Source organism: Sminthopsis crassicaudata, chromosome 5 (assembly GCF_048593235.1).
Source record: "Sminthopsis crassicaudata isolate SCR6 chromosome 5, ASM4859323v1, whole genome shotgun sequence".
In the NCBI taxonomy this organism is placed as follows: Eukaryota; Metazoa; Chordata; class Mammalia; order Dasyuromorphia; family Dasyuridae; genus Sminthopsis; species Sminthopsis crassicaudata.
The window spans coordinates 11,504,007-11,525,034 of record NC_133621.1 but is presented as its reverse complement, the minus strand read 5'-3'; the positions used below and the strand labels follow the sequence as shown (position 1 = coordinate 11,525,034).

General features: G+C 41.3%; 1 protein-coding gene across 3 annotated transcripts in view; it reads right to left on the bottom strand.

Moving 5' to 3' along the window:
* Positions 1 to 21,028, bottom strand: part of DNAH11 (dynein axonemal heavy chain 11) — a 276,162-nt gene that overhangs the window by 126,005 nt on the left and 129,129 nt on the right. For 2 of the 3 annotated variants that reach the window (XM_074268964.1, XM_074268966.1), the window contains 9 exons: positions 19,316 to 19,408; positions 17,232 to 17,426; positions 15,917 to 15,994; positions 14,901 to 15,033; positions 13,723 to 13,850; positions 13,073 to 13,189; positions 12,621 to 12,769; positions 7,701 to 7,851; positions 1,841 to 1,972 (listed from right to left, as the gene is read on the bottom strand). In XM_074268964.1, the coding sequence (XP_074125065.1) occupies positions 1,841 to 1,972; positions 7,701 to 7,851; positions 12,621 to 12,769; positions 13,073 to 13,189; positions 13,723 to 13,850; positions 14,901 to 15,033; positions 15,917 to 15,994; positions 17,232 to 17,426; positions 19,316 to 19,408 (1,176 nt within the window). The remainder of the gene's footprint in view (positions 1 to 1,840; positions 1,973 to 7,700; positions 7,852 to 12,620; positions 12,770 to 13,072; positions 13,190 to 13,722; positions 13,851 to 14,900; positions 15,034 to 15,916; positions 15,995 to 17,231; positions 17,427 to 19,315; positions 19,409 to 21,028) is intronic. The other variant, XM_074268965.1, reaches the window with a different exon arrangement.

Sequence of the window (21,028 nt, the reverse complement as noted above, 5' to 3'; positions counted from 1 at the left end):
TGTGACCCCCAGTCCTCAGTCTCCTCATCTGTGAAAAGGGCGGTCTCCATGGACTCCATGGTCGTTCCAACTCTTAGGATGTCGGACGGAACTGAGCTCTGGGAAAGTGGGTGATGGGGTCGTATCTAGAGTCAGAGCTCGGAGATCAGCTCGGCTAATCTCTGGGCTGTTCAAAGGAGGACTGGGCCCAAGGTCACGGGCACTGATGGAACCAGGATCAGGAAAAAAAGCAGAGTGAATAAAACAAGGAAGGAGAGAGGGAGAGAGGGAAGGAGAAGAAAGGGACCCTTAAGGTGGGGGAGAGAGGGAGAAAGGAAGGAGAGAGACTCATTTTGAAATTCTTTGGGAGCCCACCAGAGCAGGGAAGCCCAGGGTCACGATGCGGGAATGCTGCCGTGGGACCCCAGACCTGAGGGTCCTGGAACCCCCCCATGTCCCAGCCTCCCTGAAAGCAGAGGTGCCGCCCAGCTGCCCGGGGCCCTTTTCTGAGTCTTTCCAAACCCGACTCCAGCTGCCTAAGAAGAAGGGGAGAAGCAGGTGGATCTCGATTCAGATCCTTCCTCCTCCTGTCCACGTGCTGGGAGCCCCCCGAGAGAATGCCCTCAGCAGCCCGGGGCCTCTCTTCAGGCAGGTCCAAGCTGGGGCAGCAGCTGCCCCGCTGAAGGGCCAGCGGAGGGAATTCAGACCCCCTCCCTGTGTGTGTGAGTGTGTATTTGTGCGAGTGTGTAAGACAGAGCGTGGGCTCTGTGAGGGGGGGCCTGGAGGCAGCATGGAACTGAATTAAAATCTTGCTTCCGACCCTTGGGACCAGGATTGCAGCAACAAGTCCTTAATCCTTCAGGGCCTGAACAAGGCGGAAGGGAAGCCCTGTAGACCCTGCGCCTTCCGGGATTGTGAGGATCAAAGCAAGACTGATGGTCTCAGAAACCTTCAAAGCCTGCCTGAATTTCAGCCCTCTTCCTCTTCCTCCTCCTCCTCCTCCTCTTCCTCCTCCTCCTCCTCCTCCTCCTCCTCTTCCTCTTCCTCCTCCTCCTCCCCCTCCTCTTCCTCCCTCCTCCTCCTCCTCCTCTTCCTCCTCCTCCTCCTCCTCCTCCTCCTTCCTTTTCTCTCTTTCCTCCTCTTCCCCCTCCTTCATCCTCATTTTGAAATTGGATCTCCCCATTTTCCCCAGGCTGAATGCAAAATGAAATGAGAAGAACCAGGAAGATGGAAAACCTCCACCACCACACAACTAAGTCGGTAGAGTGACACGGCCCCAAGAAGAGACATCTGCTCCCACTGCTTGGCTGGGGAGTGGGAAGGGGTCCACGAGTGCAACAGAGGCCTTTTCCCCAACATGTTAAATAATTCTGATGAATTTTTTCTCTTCCTCTTAGAAAAACAATTCTTGTAATAAGGGATACCTCTGTGGAAGCAGTAGAAGGGAGGGATCCAGGGGAAAATCCAGACGGTTTAAAAAGGAAAAAAATCAAATTTGTGGATTTTTTTTTTCTTCCTTTTCTGAGGCTGGGGTTAAGTGACTTGTCCAGGGTCACACAGCTAGGAAGTGTTAAGTGTCAGAGACCAGATTTGAACTCAGGTCCTCCTGAATTCAGGGCTGGGGCTCTACCCACTGCACCACCTAGCTGTCCCCTAAATTTGTGGAATTTTGAATGATCATTGTAGTAGTTGTATTACTACAATGGATCCAGCCAATCCAATGGATGGATTAGAGATGCTGCACTGGAAGCAAGGAGCCCAAATAGGAGGCTATCGCCATGGCCATGGTGGGAGGGAAAAACCCATGCGCACCGCCCCTTAATGCACTCCACGGTCTCCTGCTTTTGTTCTCCACTTGTACCTGATCTTGGAGCAGGGCTCCCCCAAAGGCCCAGATGCAGGCAAAGACAAAGTAGATCTCATAGACTTCTCTTGGGCTTTCTGAAGGAACATTTTCAGGGGTCAGCAAACAATCCAAAAGAGAGCAAAGAGTCTGAAAAAAATATAAAAAAGTAAGTTGTTAGGAGATGGGGCTTAGGCTTGGAATCATAGAAGAATTTTTAGAAAAAAAACATAGATGATGTGCTATGTGTCTGAGAAACATCTCGACTAAATGTCGTGTTGGAGACCTTTGGAGAACGAAAATCATGGCCAAGCCCAGGGACCATAGACAGGGACATATGGCGTGGGAGCTGGAGGGGGACGAGGACCGAGATCTGGAGCTCCTTTAAGACTCATAATCACTATTTGTGCATTATCACACTAGACCTTACAACAATCCTGCGAGGCAAATGCTATTATCATACTCATTTTACAAATAGTAATGAGGTGGCCCAGTGGGTGGAACGCTGGACATCATGTCAGGAAGTCCTGAGTTCAAATCCAATCTTAGATACTCACTAACTGTATGATCCTGAGCAAGTCACTTAACCCCAATTGTCTCACAAAAAAGAACCTTAATGATCATTCAATCCAAATTCCTTATTTTACAGGTGAGAAAGTAGCCCAGAGATAGGCATCCCTAAGATGACACTCAGTATATATTGGAGTCGCCATTGGAACACCTCACTTGATTCCAATTCCACTATTCTTTAAACTATTTGCTTTTTGAGTTTAAGTGCTTCCAAAATAAAACAAAGTCACAAACTAAGAGCTAGAGTAGACCTTAGAGGTTCTTTAGATATCATTTAGCCTAGAGGTGTCACACACAGAACCCACCTCTATAATACTTCCATGACCTGAACCAAATTAAAATGTAATCAGGACAGTTAATAAAAGAAATAAAAATATGATCATGTTAGCATGTGGCTTTTAATATATTTTGTTTTGTTAAATATTTCCCCATTATGTGTAAAACTTTCACAATAATTTCTTCAGAATTTTAAGTTCCAAATTTCCTCTCTCTCTGGCTCCCTTCTTGAGAAGACAAGCAATTTGCTATCAATTATACAAATATTTCCACAAGCTACAAAGGGAAGTACAGACAAAAAATAAAAAAAAATTAAAATTTACATTCAGGTTTTATCAGTTCTTTTTTGGGATGTGGATAACATTTTTCAACACGGATTCTTTGGAATTTTCTTGGTCCATTATCCTGATTAGAATAGGTCCGTCTTTCAAAGTTGATCATCTTTAAAATATTACTTTTAAATGAATAAATTAAAGCTACCTATAGTCATGAAAAAGGCTCTTAAGTAACTATTGATTAAAAGACATGCAAATTAAAATAACTCTGAGACACCACCTCATATGTAACAGATTGGCTAATTTCCTGATTTCTTTTTAATTTTGGCTGCATTTATTTTGTTTGTGCAAAAGATTTTCAATTTCATATAATCAAATTATCTATTTTACTTCCTGTAATTTAATTATTTACTTAAAATATCCTTTATATCTAAAATATTTATTCATTTTGATCTCATCTTGGTATAGAACATGAGATATTGGTCTATGTCTAGTTTCTACCATCCTGCTTTCCACTTTCCCATCAATTTTTGTCAAATAATGAGTACTTCTAATCCCAAAAGCTTATACCTTTGGGCTGATCAACAATTAAATTATTATAATCATTTACTAACATATATTGTTGTGTACTTATTCAACTGAACCAAGACTCTGTTTCTTAGCAGATAATAGATGATTTTGATGATTACTATTTTATAATATAGTTTGAAATATACAACTATTAGACTTTTCTTCTTATTTTTTCATTTCCCTTGACATTCTTGACCTTTTGTTTTTCCAGATGACTTATTTTTTTTTGCTTTACAAAAATATTCTTTGGCATTTTGATTGAGATGACACTGTAGATTAATTTAGGCTCAATTGCCATTTTTATTATTTTGGTTCACCTTGTGCATGAGCAATAGTCCTTTAATTGTTTAGATCTGTCTTTATCCATCATTTCTTCCTACTCTTTCCTCCCTTTATCTGATTCCTGTTAATCTAAACACTCTTCTATATCCCACACCTTATCCTGTTCTCACCCCCTTATTTCTTTATAAATTCTTTATAAACTTAGAAGACTTTTATTCCTTTTTAAATATATATATATGTATGTATATGCATATATATATATACATACACACACACACACACACATATATATATATATATACACAGACATATATACTCTTCTCACTTGAACCCAGATTTGATGTAAGGTTTCCTCTAGAAATTCTTCCCTTATCTTCTTTTCCTTTCCTATCCTTTTGCTCCTATTTTTTTTCTGAATTTAGATTTTATAACTTCTAGATTTATATGTATTGTTCTTTCCTTAACTTATTCCTGCTGAGAGTAGGGTTCCAGAACTACTATCACTCTTTCCTCAACTAATTCCCCTGTCTCAGTTTTCCCTCTCACACATGATTTATATAATTATCTTTTTATCTATTAGGTATACTCCAAAGTAACTTATAATGTCTGCAATTATTTTAAATGGCATTTCCCTTTTGGGGAAGGTTAAATTGTTATAATTTATGGAATAAGACAAGCATTTTCATAACAACAAAAAGATGGGTTACACATGAAATTGCAATATTATATGTAACTTGTTTATATGTGTGTGTATATATGCACATATATATGAAAGTTATCACATACATTTCTTTTTTTTTCTTCCCTTCTCCCACCCCACCTCCACAATGGCTATCATTGGACATATATATGGTTTTCTAAACATACAATATCATTTGCAAAGAATGATAATTTTGTTTTCTTTTTGCCTATTTTTATTCCTTCATTTTCTTTTCCTTGTCTTACTGCTATTGCTATCATTTCTAGTATTTTATTGAATAATAATGATGATAATGGATATCCTTGCTTCCCATGATCTTTTTTAGGAAGATTTCACTTTATCCCTGTAGAAAATGCCCATTCTTGGTTTTATATAGATACTACTTTCATTTTTCAAAAAGTTCCAATCGATTTTGATGTTTTTTAGCATTTTTAATAGGAATGGTGGTTGTATTTTGTCAAAGGCTTTTGCTGCATCTACTGATATAATCACATGATTTTTTTTTGTGAATTTGTTACTGATATGGTCAATTTTACTAATAGTTTTCCTAATATTGAACCAGCCCTGCATTCTTTTTTTAATAGCTTTTTTATTTTCAAAATATATGCAAAGATAGTTTTCAACATTCACCCTTGCAAAACCTTGTGTTCCATTCTTTTTCCGCTTCCTTCTCCCTACCCCTTCCCCTAGACAGCAAATAATTCAATATTATGTTAAACATGTGCAATTCTTCTACATGTATTTCCACACGTATCATGCTGCCCAAGAAAAATCAGATCAAAAAGGAAAAAAAAATAAGAAAACAAAAACCAAACAACAAAAAGATAAAAAAATACTATACTGTGATCCACATTCAATCCCCATAATCCATCCATCAGAATTGATTATCGCTTAATCTTCTTGTTGCTATGTACAATGTTCTCTTAGTTCTCCTCACTTCACTCAGCATAAGTTCACATAAGTCTCTCTGAAATCATCCTGCTGATCATTTCTTATAGAACAATAATGTTCCATAACATTCATAACTTATGAAAACTCCTAATAATTGCTATAATTTCATCTTCATTAGCAACTGATTCACCCTTTTTATTTTTGATACTGACAATTTGGTTTTCTTTTAAAAAAAAGATTTATCTATTTTATTGGTTTTTCATTTCCTATTATCTCCTAATTTTATTTATTAGTTAGTTATTTATTAGTTCAATGGTTTTTGTGCATTCAAATTTATTGGTCTCCCCTTTAATTTTCAGCATTTCCAGTTGGGTGTTTAATTGAAGATTTAAAATTTTAGGTTTTTTAAATTGCATGTCTAAATTCATTGATCTGCTCTTTGTCTATTAATGTAGTTGTTTAAACATAAAATTTCCTCTAAGTACTGTTGCAACCCACAAAATTTTGAATGATATCTCATTGTTGTTAATTCCTTTAATGAAGTGATTGCTTTTATGATTTATTCCTTGAGTTGTTCACTCATTCTTTCATTCTTTTGACTCTGTTTTATTATTTATTGATGACTCATGGAGTCATTAGTTTCTAGTTGTCCAGCTAATTTTTAAGGAATTATTTTCTTAAGTGAACTTTTGTACTTCTTTTTCCATTTATTCAATTATCCTTTTGAAAAATTTTTTTTAGTCTTTGTGTGCATGCGTGTGTTTGTGTGTCTTTCTTACTAATTCTGTTGTCTTGTTTCTTGGTTTTGAAAATCAATTTTCAGTCCTTTTAGGAATTCTTGTTGGACTTGTGTTCAACTCACACCATTTCTTTGCAGCTTTTCTTGTAGCTATTTTGACTTCGTTGTCCTCTTTTGAGTTTTTGTCTTGTTCTTCTCTTAAATGTTATGGATAATACCTGCAGTACCTCCCTCATGGAGCTTAATCTTTGCTTACACATAATGTTAAATATGTTTATTAGCATTATTATAATAAATGATATACTTTGAAAACAAGACTGGGAAGGAAGTCTGAAGGAAAGCATGTGCTTTATTAAAGCCATTCTCTTTTCAAAAAAATTTTAAAAATAAATTATAACTTTTATAGTGACTTAAAGTTTGCAAAGCTCTCTACATTTGTTAACTTGTTTGATTTCTTTACAACCACTCTCAGAGAAAGCTCTAGGCTCAGAAGTGGGGTAGGGTGGAAATTCAATGAAACTTCCAGGAGCTCAGAAGACACTAGCTTGCTTCTAAATTCAGAGGAATTGTAAAGCCAGAATCGGCTTCCTTCCCACTGACCTATTTTCACACTATTCTTGAATGAAAAAGTTAACACCAGAAAGAATCATACAAGATACCAGAGAGAGAATGTCAACCTGAGACAGAATGTCATCCAGCTTTTAACAAGCATGAAACCAGAGGAAGACTAATTAGATCAGTCCCATAATTAATGCATTATGAATAAATTCAAACCTGCATTCAACACTAAATTATATCTTGAATAATAACTGCTCAAGGCTACTGTTGATTTAATTGGTGTGTGAAACAGCCCAAACCTCTGAGTTGGGGTTAGGTTTCAGGTTTTTTTTTTTTTTTTGACTTATATGAAATAATTTTCAATTTAACTTCATTGTAATTTGGTCAATTTCACTTATTGAACGGTAAAAATGGATTCATGGCATATTTCTTTTTTGGTGAGGCAACTGGGGTTAGGACGGCTTAACTTAGTTGTTAAGTGTCAAATAAATATCAGGATTTGAACTCAGGTTTTCCTGACTCCAGGCTCTATCCACTGCACTCCCTTGCTGCTTAGCACATAAAAAAATGTTTAATGAATTCTTGTTAACTTACAGATTGATCCTTACCGCAATGCAAATACTCCTGGCTTATATACATACCTGGTGATATTTGTAGCTCAATGTGACTTGTCTTTTATTGACTTAGAACTGGAAATGACCTTCAATGTCATCTAGTCTGATCATCTCTTTTTACCAAGTAGCCGAAGCTCGCAGGCAGGAGAGAACCTTACTTAGAGTCACTCGAGTAATAAGTACTGGGGAGGATTTCTACCCAGATGCTTTACCTCTGTGTTTAGTGCCCCCTTCCATTCAGAAAGGAGGGAGGCATTCCCTCTCCGAGTAAAAGAGGCTGAAAGTAACCCAGGGGAAGGCTGGGAAAACTAAGAGTGCTCCTTGGAGAAAGAGAGAAAGAGGGAGGCAGCCTGCACTGGAAAAAAAAAGTTCTTTTTCATCATTACCGGGGTAAGACACAAACCTGAACCAGACTGATCTCTGGAATTGAAGTGATGGTTTTGAAACTCGTCCTCAGTTTGTCCAAGCACGAGGGAACATATTTATCAAAAAGGATCGTCAGATTGGCCTTTTCGGACTGATGGCTTCTCCTGTCGATCCAGCTAGCCACATACCTGGAAGAGAGAAGAGCAAGAAGATTTGGCAGATCCTGGATCTGGGAAGCTGGATCTTATAAAGGACACGTATCTGGTACAAACATTTCAGGGACATGCTGGCCAGCATGTCTGCCCCCTTTTCCATTTACAAGTTGGAGTGTTCACATTTGCATTCTTCATGACCCCTCCTCTCACATCTCTGTCTCTCTGTCTTTATCTCTGTATTTGTGTCTCTTTCTCTGTCTCTGTCTGTCTCTCCTCTTCTGTTCCCTGCTCCATCTCCATTTGAAATCCCTTCAAAGACAGTTACCATGGCCCTCCCACACTCCACCTTAAGTCTGCTCTTCTTTCACCTAAACAATCCTGGTTCATTGACCCTGTCCTTCTAGGGCAGGAACTCAAAGCCCTTCACCAAGCTGGCTGCCACCCTTGGCATAGTCTCCAGTTTATCAGCCTCCTTCCTCAAGGGCAGGCTCCAGAGTGGAGGTGCACATGGGGTCTGTTCCGCAGAGCACCAAGGGGGACAGCACCCCTTATTCCTGGAAGTCAAATTTCTCTTAAACACCCAAAGCTCCCATTGGCTTTCTCAGTCACGATGGACGTTGCTGACTCGGGGGAGCTGGCAGGTCACTAAAATCCTCAGCTTTTTTTCTTTTAAGAATAATTTCACTCTGATCACATTTCACTCATTGTATCTTTCAATCTTTGGGAAGTTTTGTTTTGTTGTAGAGGATTCTGGATGAGCACTGAGGGAGACTAGGGGGGTCCCTTTCATTTCCCCAAATGCTCAAACCCTTTTTGCAAAATGTTCCAATATGGAAATCATTCAGGATTGCTGTGGGGGAGTTTTGACCCCAATTATTTTGAGATCTGAAGGGAGGTTCATTAATAAGTATCCTGAAATAACTGCCTGTAGTATATACCTTTCACGGTTACCACCTGGAGTATGCTCCAAGAGCTTAGAGACAAGGTTGTCTATTCATCACTCTCCATTTCCTGCCTGCGAGTCCTCGTCTTTTTAAAATTTATCTTCCACGATCCCTCATTATCTTTAAATTAAAATGCCAGCCTACAGAAAGCCTTTCCCAATTTCCCCAGCTGTGAGGTTCTCTTCACTTTTATTTTGTAGACACTTCAATCCATCACTTAGCAAGCATTTATTAAGCACCTACTATGGCTCAGGGACTGGGGATATGAAAAGTAAAACAATCCTACTGTCAAGGAGCTTGTATTCTACCGGGGAGATGTATTTATGTGTGTGCAAAACCTTAAATGTCAGCTTGAGAGGGACTTGTTTTATTTCTCTCTTTATATCTCTTGGGTCTCCCAATGAATTGGTGCATAGTAGGCATTTAAAAAGTGTTTGCTGAATTTTGCTTTGCTTTAAAATGATAGTTGGGATGGATTGAATTAAAAGGAAAAAAAACAGATTTAATGAAGGAAGTTAAGTCCTCCAGGGAAGAATGTCTGAAGAGTGGGGACAAGAGTTACAGGGGCAGGAAGAAACGGGCACTTTCTAGTTTTGGCAACAGAAATGTGTCAAGTTGGTTCATAGGACACGTTTTGGGGGGAATTGTTCACAACCTCCCATTTAGAGACTCCCGGCCTGTTATGATTGGTCTGTGTTCCATCATTGTGAAAGCACACTTGTGCTGGAGCGAGGGCACCAGTGCCAGACCTTCCAGCTGCAGGGAGGGCCGCCAGGATGTCATCCAGCCCCACGCCCTCACCACGACAAGGCCATGGGCATTCCTCCAGCTCTGGTTGGAGGCGTTAACAGAAAAGCCCCATATTTAAATCCTCAGGCTACTCCTCCCTCAGACAAAAGGACCCCAGATGTTCCCTCTGGGAATCATGGGCCACATCATCCTTATTCCCAAAGCAGCCAACTGGGCTTGGTCTCTAATCCCAGGCTGCCAGGGGACCTTTACATCTCAAACACCCCCCTCATTGCAGGCGGCAAATTCCCTGTCAGTCATGGTGAGCCACATCCAGAGGATGAAATCAGGAGAATTGTGACCCAAAGAGCAGGGGGGCTCCTGCCAATTTGTGCTTCTGAGGGAGAAGATGGAGAATCCCGGTGTCCAGCGGGGAGAGACAGAAGGGGAAGGGTACTGGGCCCTGTGGGAGGCGGCAGTGATGGATGCCTTGGCAGGGATAAGAGGAAGTCTGAGAGTTTTCCAAAAGAAAAGTAAAAAGCAGACAGACAGCAGGGAGTGATCCACCAAGAGGCTCCAAGGGCACCTCAATCTGTGCTCTCAGACATCTGGTCAGCCCCATTTGAAGCTCATGGACATCCCCAGTGTCTGACACTATAAGGCCGCCATTTTCCTTTTGCCCGTTTTCTCTCCCAACTAAGCTTCCCTTGGTGCTCCCAGCTCCTTTCTCCAGCACTTACAGGCTCACAGATTGAGAGCTGGCAAGGGCCTGAGCACAACCCCCTCTTGTTACAGGCTGGCAAACCAAGACCTCAAGGTCAAACCGCTGGCCCTGCGCCCCACGGCCAGGGCCGCTCAGAGGGGTCGGGTCACTCGTGCGTTTTTGGCTTGGAAGGCAGCTGCCTACTTCTCCCTTCTTATATGCACACACCCATCGTTCACCCAGGTAATGCCATCTGCTGTCACCCTTTCCATTCCTCCTCTTGCCCAGATTCTCCATGGTGTCATCTTCCTGCTCCTGTCTGTCCTGAGGCAGGTCTCAAAGGACATCTCATTGTCACCTGCCATCAAAGCAGCACCTAGAGCCCTTCATGACATGGTCCCCTCCTATCTCGACAGGCTTCTCACATCTTATTCCCCGCTTTTGGTGGACTTTTCTTGGCAAGAGCAGTTTGCCATTTTCTATCCTAGCTTATTTTACAAGTGAAGAAATCAAGACTGACAGGGTTAAATGACTTGCCCAAGATCACAACCTAGTAAGCTATTGAGACAACACTGACCCCAAGCCTTCCTGCCTCCAGACCCGATACCCAGCTGCCTGTGATCTGGTAACACTGGCCAGACGCTGTCTCTCCCGCCTAGGATGCTCCCCCTCCTCATCCTCGCCTCCTGGCTTGTCTGCCTTCCTTCAAGTTCTATCTTATACAGGAGTCTTTCCCAAGCCCTCTTCCCTCTGTTGGTTATCTCCATTTTGTGCTGCGCTGAGCTTGCTCTGTTTGATAGAACATGAGGGGGAAGGAGAAATAGGAAACCCACCAATCATTACCTTAAAGAAATCCTCATAAGAAAAATACACCATTATTGCTAAATTGGGAGACCCTCAGATCAAAGAGAAAATTTTACAAGAATCAAAAAAAGAAGTTCAAATACACTAGTGTTAGAATTGTGCAGAATGTGTCAACGGTTACAATAAAATACTGCAGGACCTGGAATATTATATATTGACAATCAAAAGAACTAGGCTACAAACAAAATATTATATTGAGCAAAATGGAAAAAATGAAGATTGACTGAATTTTCAGATCTTCAGGATTTTATTTCAAACAAATCTGAACTCAATAGAAAGTTTAACATTTAAGAGTCAACATCAAAGACTAATTTCAAAGACTCAGTGAGGACAAACTGTTTATTTTATATGTGGAAATGGGAACCACATGTTTGAGATTGGTATTAGCAATTGAGTAGTTTGAAAGAAAAGACTGGGGCAGAGCAGGGTACGATCTGACTCTTAAAAAGCAAAACTGTCTAGGAAAAGGTACAAAGAGTAATCGTGCTGTGTGAATGAGGTACAGGGGAAGAACCAACACAGCCCTTAAATGAGGAGGAGGGGTGCTAGTTCTGAAATCCTACTCACATCGGGAATGGGTTAAATGGAGAACCACACACACACACCATGAAGCTATATCACCCTCTAATAAATAAAATAATAAAAAATAATAAAAATAAATGAAAATGTATTTATTTAAATAAATAAAATAATAAAAATAAATATTATAAAATAATAAATAAAAATAATAAAATAATAAAAAACTCGACTTTCTGTGGAGTTCAGATTTGTGTGAGATGAAATCCTGAAGATCTGAAAATTCAGTCAATCTTCATTTTTTCCATTCTGCCAAATATAATATTGTTTGTAGCCTAGTTCTTTTGATTGTCAATATGTAACATGCCAGGTCCTACAGTCTTTAAATAGGATAAGGTGGGACGCTGAAGGGTGTTTAAATTAACTGGAGTGGGATAATTTGTGTAAATTAATGAGAATGGAAGAGAGAAAATAAGAGGGATTTATGGGTGGGAGGCAGTTGAAGTAATAGCAAGGCAAGTTAAGGAGTAGAATTAAAGTAGAAGAGTAAGCAGGGATAGGAATACACAAACTCAATAACAAGGATCAGGAGTAGAATGATAGGAAAAAAAGTAGGGCTAGTATCTCTTGGTATCTCAAGTTTAGTACAGTACAAAGCACACAGTGAGTGCTTAATAAATGTTTAGTGAGTAACCAACTGACTGATCAGCTCCTTTTCTATCACTAGACTTAAGCTCAGGCCATGATAACTAGAGACTTGATTTAGAGTTTCAGGACATTGATGCACCTTTTTCTTATGTCCTAGAGTTCCTAGTTAGCAAGGTCACTAGACCAGTGGGTCATTAAATATTAATTCAGCACCTACAGTATGCCACAGTCTAACCTCTAATGGAGGTAAAATCACTTGAGAGACTTTAAAGGTGAGTGCTATGGAAGTTACAGTGGAGAGCCAGGGCCCTTGGCCAAAATGCTATCTGCCAACAACCCGAGACTGCCTCTTCATCCGTGAAGACTTCCCCCATCACGCCGGAAGAAGGAATACTCACGGATTCCAGCCCAAGTCTTGAGGATTCACATACAAAATCCCAGCTCTGGACACAGTTGCAGGGGTCGCCGTCTGCAAATGGTTGATCTCAAACAGGAGCCTCATGTGAGGGCTGAGGGCCACCCGCTCGTTACTGGCCAGTGTCAGGACCTGGACAGGAGAAGACCACAGCCATTCCAGGGAGTGAGGGGCTTCCCAATACGAGATGCTGGAGTCAAAACGGGATAATGCCCATCCAGGGGAACCTGTAGCATGGCCTAGCAGCTAAGGAGATTACATTCATGTGACCTGAGAGGCTTTAGCTTTTGAGGCATAGGAATCTAACCCCGTTAGGAGCAGCTGGATTCCCCCACTCCTTTAGGGAAAAGGTACTTCCTTCTTCCCATGAAAAAACAGCCACCTATTTTCCATGGGAGAACTACTGCCCAGAGCTGGAGCTCAAGCAAGGTTTACCTGTTGAAGCTGGAGGAGGTTCACTGTGGGGAGGAGAGACCTTGGGTGAAGGAACTGCCCTCTGGGACACCTAGATGATGTTATTCCATAGCGGCTGCCAATGGGAAATGTGCTAGGCTTTTGGGGATGGGGATGAAACAAAGAGAGGAATGAGCCAGGGTTGGGAGGGGTGGGCTGTGGAGGAAGGACACAGGTAGGGGAGGCCACTGTCGGGTACTGGGAGGTGCCATCAGCTCCCTTCACCCCTTTGTGGAGCAAAGACCAAAATGCCCCACTCCAGTTCTGGTTCTGGAGGCCCATCCGATCCTTCTGGACTGTTTGGGACAAGGAAGCGGTGTGTGTGTTGGGGCGAGAGGGAGAAGGGGATTGTATTGGAGCACTGCTGTATGAAACGGCAAAACACATCCAGGAGCTTTTACAAAAGAGAGGCCGGCTCCTAACTTCCATTCATGTTAACAGCAGCAGTGGGGCTGGATGCTGTATAAACCAGGCCCAAGCATGGATTTAGGAGAAGTGACCCCACAGCACCCCGACTCAAAATGGTGCCTGCGGTCAGAGGCAATGAAATAATATTGAGCTTAGTGAAGGAAAAGGTTCCTTGGGCACAGAGGAGACTGAAACAAAAGCAAAAGCTCACAAGGGCAGCCCACCTTGTTATCATCCATCACTGTGTTGAGTGACTCGATCCACATTGGGTCAATGTCTCCATCCAGAACTATCCATTTGGGCCCATCGTGCAGAAGGTTGGCTTGTTCTCTCAGGAGTGATGAAAAGAGCCCTATCAAAAAAGAAGATTTAAAATTACAGCAGATTTCTAAACTTGTCTGTGGCAAGGAAGTGACATAAAACGATGATGTTCAAGCTTGACCTCCTCAGAAGAGGTCCCTCCCCCTGATTCTTTGCAGAGTGGAGGGCTAGGGCTGTGGAATCCTGCATATGATATCTATCCCTTAGTCGGGTCTAGACAAGTATCCCGATTGCTGCCTAAAAGTGATTGGCTGGAACGTGGGAGAACCAGTTATACCTTAAAATCCTGTGTGACCCTGGGCAAATTCCCAAATCCCAGGAGCCCGTGACTTTATGACATGGCCTTGCATTGGCTCTGTATGCAACTCTTGGAGAAGAGTTTTGAGCACAGCAATAATCCTGGAACAAGAGCTGGTCCCAAAGGGACAAGTAGGAAGTGGAACAATCTTTTGGAGAGAAAAGTTTGGGTATCTTGGGGGTTCTGCTAATCTGCCTTGTTATTCCTTGTGATCAAGTAAAGTCCGAGATAAGGACAGGGGAGGGAGGGAGAGAAGACCAGAACATCAAAGACAGAATTCCAGTGGGCTCCCTCCGGCCACTTGGAGCTCATCCGTACCCGCTGGTCTCTGGGGAGGTGGGGTATGACTTCTGTTAGGTAAAACCCCATGGATATCAATGACATGCCCTAAATTCATCCCATCCTCAACTGAATTCAATCCATTGAGCCCTCATTAAGTGCCTACTATGTGCCAAGCATGGATGTTCAACGTCCAGAAGGAGAAATCTCCCATCTTCAAGAAGGTGTCATTATATTAGTGGGATACACTATGTGAACAAGCCAGCGTGTACATGACAATTTGGTGGTGGTAGGGGGTGGAATCAGGGAAGACTTCTTATGGGAGGTGGCTAAAGTTCTGCTAAACCTTGGAATAAGCTTGGATTCTCCTCACTCAGAGAGGTTAGCGGGGAGTACATTCCAGCAATGCTAAGTGTGTTCAAAGAAATGAAAGCGGGATGCTCCCAGCGCGGAGGATGGTGAGAAAGGGGGCAGACCGGGACTGAGGAAGGACACACGACTCACCATCTTTCCATTCCCGAGTGGCGTGATGGATAAAACCAAAGAGCTCGTCCGTCGTCACAGCTTTGGGGTTTAAGTCATTCCAAACAGGTTTCTGCTTCATGTTAACATAGGTTCGATGCAAAGTCTTCAAAATCTAGAAAGACAAGGGAAAGATTCAAGAAAATTTATTTTTACTTTTCACATATTCTCACTGGATCTTTATTTGATAGGAAACAGCCAAGGGAGACAAAGACAATGCAAAATAAGGCAAAAATCATATACTAGGATCCAAAATTTTTCACCCCCCAATAACTTTTGCATACTACGTTTGTCTTATTTGAAAAAAAATTATGAAAAAAACCTTCAAAAATAAATGAAAATATTTGAAACAGGGTGTCAAAGACTAGACATGGTCATCCTAGATTTGCTTTTTATTTATATTTAATAATTTTTTTAACCAAAAAAAAAGCTGTTCTTTAATTTTTGTCACCCACTTGCCCACCTACTTCACCCTCAAGAGGGCCATGATCTTGGGAAAGCATAAAAGAAAATTTTTGTGGTCTAATATGCAAATAGAACACAATAAACAAACATAATCCAAAGAGTTTCAAGTTCTAAGGCCAAAAACTATGATTAAATCATGTCTGATGTTCCTGGATGGGGTATATTATCAATCTATTCTCCAGAATTTCACTCATCAACCCGATAACATTTAAAACCAGAATCCCTCCCTGGCTGACCATTCGGGTGGGTGAATCATCCTACTAGAAAGTAAGCTTCTTTTAAGGGCAGGGATTGTTTTTGGTTTTGTATTTGCTTCCCTACCTAGGACAGAGCTTGACATATAGTAAGTGCTCAATAAGTGCTTTTTTAGTTCATTCAGATGAATTAAGAGGAAAAACTATTCTTTCATGGCAAAAAATAAAAAAAAAAAATCTTTGTATAGCCATCATGAAAAAATCTGACCCTATGTAATCACCCTTCTCCTTAAAGCAGAAGAGAAAGCTTCGAGCAGCCCACAAGCCACTTTGTCGTACCTTGCTCTTTCCTGTTCCAGCATTTCCAACCACAAAGACGGAGTGCCGAACAGCCAACAGCTCCTCCAGCTGAACCACCTGAAAAAGCAAAATCCCAATCACGATTTTCTTTTAATGAGGTGATAAGGAAAGGGAAACACCTCTAACCATTGCTTATAAAGGTGCCTCTTCCATCCTCCAAGACCCTTCACTTGATCTTCTATCCATTCCCCCTCCCTCCTAGTTTTCAAACTCTTTGGCTTAAATCCTTGAAAATTCTGTCTCCAGTGGGTACGTTCACTACTTTTCCTTCCCACAGTCTGGCTTCTGATCTCATCATTCCGCCCAAACTGCTCTCTCCAAAGTTATAGTAACTTCTATTTCTCAGTTGCCCAATCCACTGGCCGTTTCTCAATCCTTATTGTCCTTGGCTTCTTGGCAGCTTCTGACAATTGGTCAGTCACTTCTCCAGACTTTCTTCTCTCAAGGTTTTCAGGACTCGTTCTCTCCTGGCTCCTCCTCCCACCTCTCTGACTGTTCCTCCTCTGTCTTTGTTGGCTCTTCTTCCGGATCCTATCCTCCAATCACCAGTGTCCCACAGGGCTCTATCTTGGGTTTCTTCTCATCTCCCCTAGACTACTTTACTCATCTCCCTTGAATTTAATTAGCATTTATTCTCAAATCTGGCTTTGCTGCCCCAGTCTGGTGATACCTCCAAAAGAGGTCAAGTCATTTGTTCAGGTCACACCGCGACTAAGTACGTGACGGGTGATTCAAATCCAGGCCTTCCTGACCCCAAGAAAAGCCCTCTGCTCACTATTGCTTCCTGCCTTGAAATCACTTGAAAGTGGTTATTATTCCAGTAAATCTAAAGGAATAGATTTACAAGCAATCTGCCCATCCAGTGTGTGCTAGAGCCAGCTCACAAAAGCCTGTAAAACTTTCAGGGAGCATTCACACCTTGGAAATCAGCAAATGGTACAGATTAGGGCTTCACATTGTTTTGTTGATTGTTTAGACTTAAGAAAGTGATGGAGAAAATCTTAAGGTTTCAGATTAAAAGTGTGCTGTGTGTGTATGTGTGTTTTTAGAGAGAGTTGGTTGTTAAACTTTAACATACCACTACAGTATTTATATTCTATGTCAATACATGTATAATTTTTTAGTGTTTAAAATGTGTATATAACATATTTATCTTTATCTTTATATATAAATGTTTAATTTTTAAAATATAATGCTTGTATATAAACTATATATACATAATACATATTTATACATATTTAACTTTTAATTATATTCATATGACTATGGTTGTGGTACATGCATAGATTTTTACTTTGAGGATAAAGCTCTCTTCGGGCTGCAGGCAGAGTTCCAGGGTAGACTGGCGAACCGTTTGCTCAAAATGCACGTCTCTCTTCCTGGGAACATCCAGGGCTGGAAAAAGGTCACTGATCAGCCCCATGAACACGGGAACATCGTCAGTCACGATTTTGGGCAGGTTAAAGTCCCTGAGAGCTCGCATCAGCACCTGGAGAGAGATCAAAGGCCCACGTGTCAAAAGCAGGTAGCAGCCACACCTGTCTGGGATAAGGCATTCATCTCAAAAATGGGAGGCGCTTGTCCCATTCCAGCCTGGGCTGCAGCGCTCCTTGTCTGGGGAGTTCAAAGAGTGCTCAGCTATATCACTTCTAGCATGTGTGTACCCACTTCTCAGCTTGTAAAGCATGAGCGATGGCTAATGTCAGCATGTCATTTTGGGAAAGGACTTTGAGGTCAAGCGAGCTCTCTGGAAACAGGTTCGCCGGTGGAACTTTCCATGGGGCTCCTGGTCGGGACACTTGGGGACAACAAAGTCCTTCGATTCTAAAACAAGTGTGGACTGGAGCAAAAGCAGGATCTGAATTCAAAGCCTAGCTCATCTTGGGGCACACTTGCCCTTTCTGGCATCAGCTTCCTCATCTCTAAATGAGGGTGCACTAGAAGCCTTCCAGCTTTAGCTCTGTGACCCAACCATGTCCTATATGCCCAAAAGGTAGAGATGGTGACATGAAAAGTCTGAAGGAGAAAATCTATAAATACACTCAAACCACGTCAGGAAATGGCCACATGGCCACGCTGCTTTGGCCACCCAGGTTAGGGTGCACCCCATGGGAATAAAGAGTCACGATCATCATTTTCACTGTTCACACTGGAATGTGGGAAGCCCACAGTGGGCACCAGCATTACGTGGCATAGAGAGGAAGAGGAGGCTCATTTTCCAGCTATTCTGTGATGGACTGGACTGGGCGGAGGGGAGGCTGGAAAGGGGCTGGAACATCTCATTTGTAATCATCATTCAAGGCCACCTGGCCTACCTCTGGAAGTCATGCAACATGAAGGAACTGTAGAATCCCAGAACCTCGGGGCTGAAGGAGGATGGGAGCAGGAAGCAGCAGTAAGGACCGTTTAGTTCACACTTCTCATTTTAGAGCTGAGGAGAAGAGCTGAAGGGATTTGCTCATTTAAAGTCTTGGGTAGAAAACACCAACCCTGGAATTGGAACTGGTATCCTTGATTCCAGAGCTCTCTTTCTATCTTGTCTCCTTTTACTATTTCAAAATCTCTTTCCTTAACTATAAATGAGGTGCCTAGACCAGATGATAACAGAATCAACCTCCCATGGTTGTGGTGAAGAAAAAAATGGGATAATATTTGTAACGTCTTTAGCATAGCACCTGGAACATGGTAGGCGCTTAATATGTGCTCATTCCTTCCCCTCTCTCCATAAATTCACTTCAAGTTCAAAATCTATGATTCCATGAAATCAAATTTGCACTCCCTCCACTACAACTACTCTAAGAAGATCTTATCCATCCTTGGCTTAAGCATTGATTTTTTCAAAAAATATATAATAATATTTATATTAGCACATTATGTTTTACATAATGATAATCTTATTAGATCCTCAGAACAATTCTGAATTCAATTATGAAGGCAAGTGCTTCATTAGATTCATTTTATAGATGAGGAAATTGAAAATGAGAGGCTATAATAAGTGTCAAAGGCAGGATTTGAACTCAGGTCTTCTAGCTCAGAAGGCCAGCATGCTACCTAGCTACTTAATGGCTTTCTTGCAGACTTCCAAAATACTTTTCAATTATAAACCATCGCTGGATTCTAATTTCCTTTCTTCAAACTACAATCTTATATGAGAAGCCTTGAGACGTGTTTATCAAATAAAAACGTCATTAGCCTTCCAAATACACACATATGTAGGTATGGGTATATACATGCAAATACACACATACACATGAATTATGACATATATAGACTCGCACATTTTAAAATCCAAGCAAACTGCACCCAATTCAGGACCGTATATGCTTCTGCAGAGAGCATTTTGTGCAATTGATTCTCCTATCTTTGACAACACAGTACCTGATCCTCAGGTCGATTTTTATCTCCCCGTTTCAAGGAACCAGCTACAACCAAGACCGATTTCACTGCACGAAGTCCCCAGTCATAATGATCCTAAAACCAAACACCGAGAAGCTTCCTGAAAGATATCTCATGAAATAAAAACTACAAATACGATGGGGCAAATATCCAATTGGAGTTACCAAATTATTATAGTCCCTTCTGTAAGTGACAAGTTTTCAGTTCTAAAGATGCAAATTTCAGTTGGATGTGAAGAAAAATTCCCTACCAATTAGAGCTATAAGAGTAGAATGGGCTGCTTTAGGAGAGAGCTTCCTACCCCTTTAATGCAAGCAGAGGCTCAGGACCACTTGCCAGGCATAGGGCAGAGATTCTTTGTCCAATATGGGCTTAAATTATTATATTAAATTATTATTAAATTATTAAATAACCATTAAAGGTCACAGAAATAGAGCTCAGATACCCTCTAGTTCAATTCCTTTATTTTGTAGATGAGAAAACAGGAACAAGAAAGTTAAATGATAGACCACAAACATTGGAGACTTATTAAAGTGTCAAAGGCAGGATTGGAACTCAGGTTTTCTGACCACAGAGCCTCTTTCTCTTATTCTATTCTATTCTGATCTTGCAAATTAATGCTTTTCTTTGTATCCTTAGCACTTAGCTCAGTGACTGGCACATTATGAAGTGCTTAGTGAAGGGTTGATCGGTTAACTGAGGATTCTAGAGGGTGCTAGCTTTGCCCAACTACCAGTCCAGCATTCTACAGTGTCCTGCCTCTCTGAAGGTTCATATTCTTCTCCAGCTTCAATTGTGCATGAAGGGATGGAGAGAGTTGGAAACTCTCTTGAATCCTAGTGCTATGATTGGAGTGTCCTTCCCTGAATGCTATGACACTCAATGTGTGCCCCTCTGACTGAACCCAGAATCTGACGGGTCAGCGCCGATCATGCAATCGGCATTTCCTTACTTAGTTCTGGTCTCTGTTCTTCACATACATCCCATTTTAGCATAGAGAAACAAATATTTAAGGAGCAGCACCCTACAGTATTTATGAAGATCAATATTATTCCAATACATAAAAAATCCTGTGCAAAAAACCCTCAAGGTGAAAAATCCTTCCCAGAAGACAACCTGCAACTCAGGGATAACTTAGCAGATAAGTCTCTCCCTGGGAAGTTATTTGTGGTGCATAAAGGTTAATTGTCACACATCGAATAAGTGTCAAAGGCAGGATTTGAACTCAGTTCTTTCTGATGGCAAATCCATCCCTTGATACACTGTGCTACTATATCCTCTACAAATCAGCACCGTGGTGATTTAGCCATTAAATTAAATTAAAATGTTTGACCTTCAGGACCCATTTTTTGGTTTTCTTTTTGTTTAGTAAAGATATCGGAGTGGTTTGCCATTTCCTTGTCCAGCTCACTGGACAGATGAGCAAACTGAGGCAAAAGGGTAACTTGTCTAAGGTCACACAGCTAGTAAGCTTCTGTTACTATATTTGAACTCAGATCTTGACTCCAGGCCTGGAAACCTATTCATTGTGTTACCCAGCTGACCATCAGTATTGAGGATATTTATAAAGAAATGTATGGCCAAAAAAAAAAAAAGAGCCCAACATTTAGTGGGAGCAAGTGACAGTCTGTATGCATCCCAAGAGAAAGCAAGAAGGGTCCCTCCCTTCCATTGCAGAAATAGGAAAGATCCTGG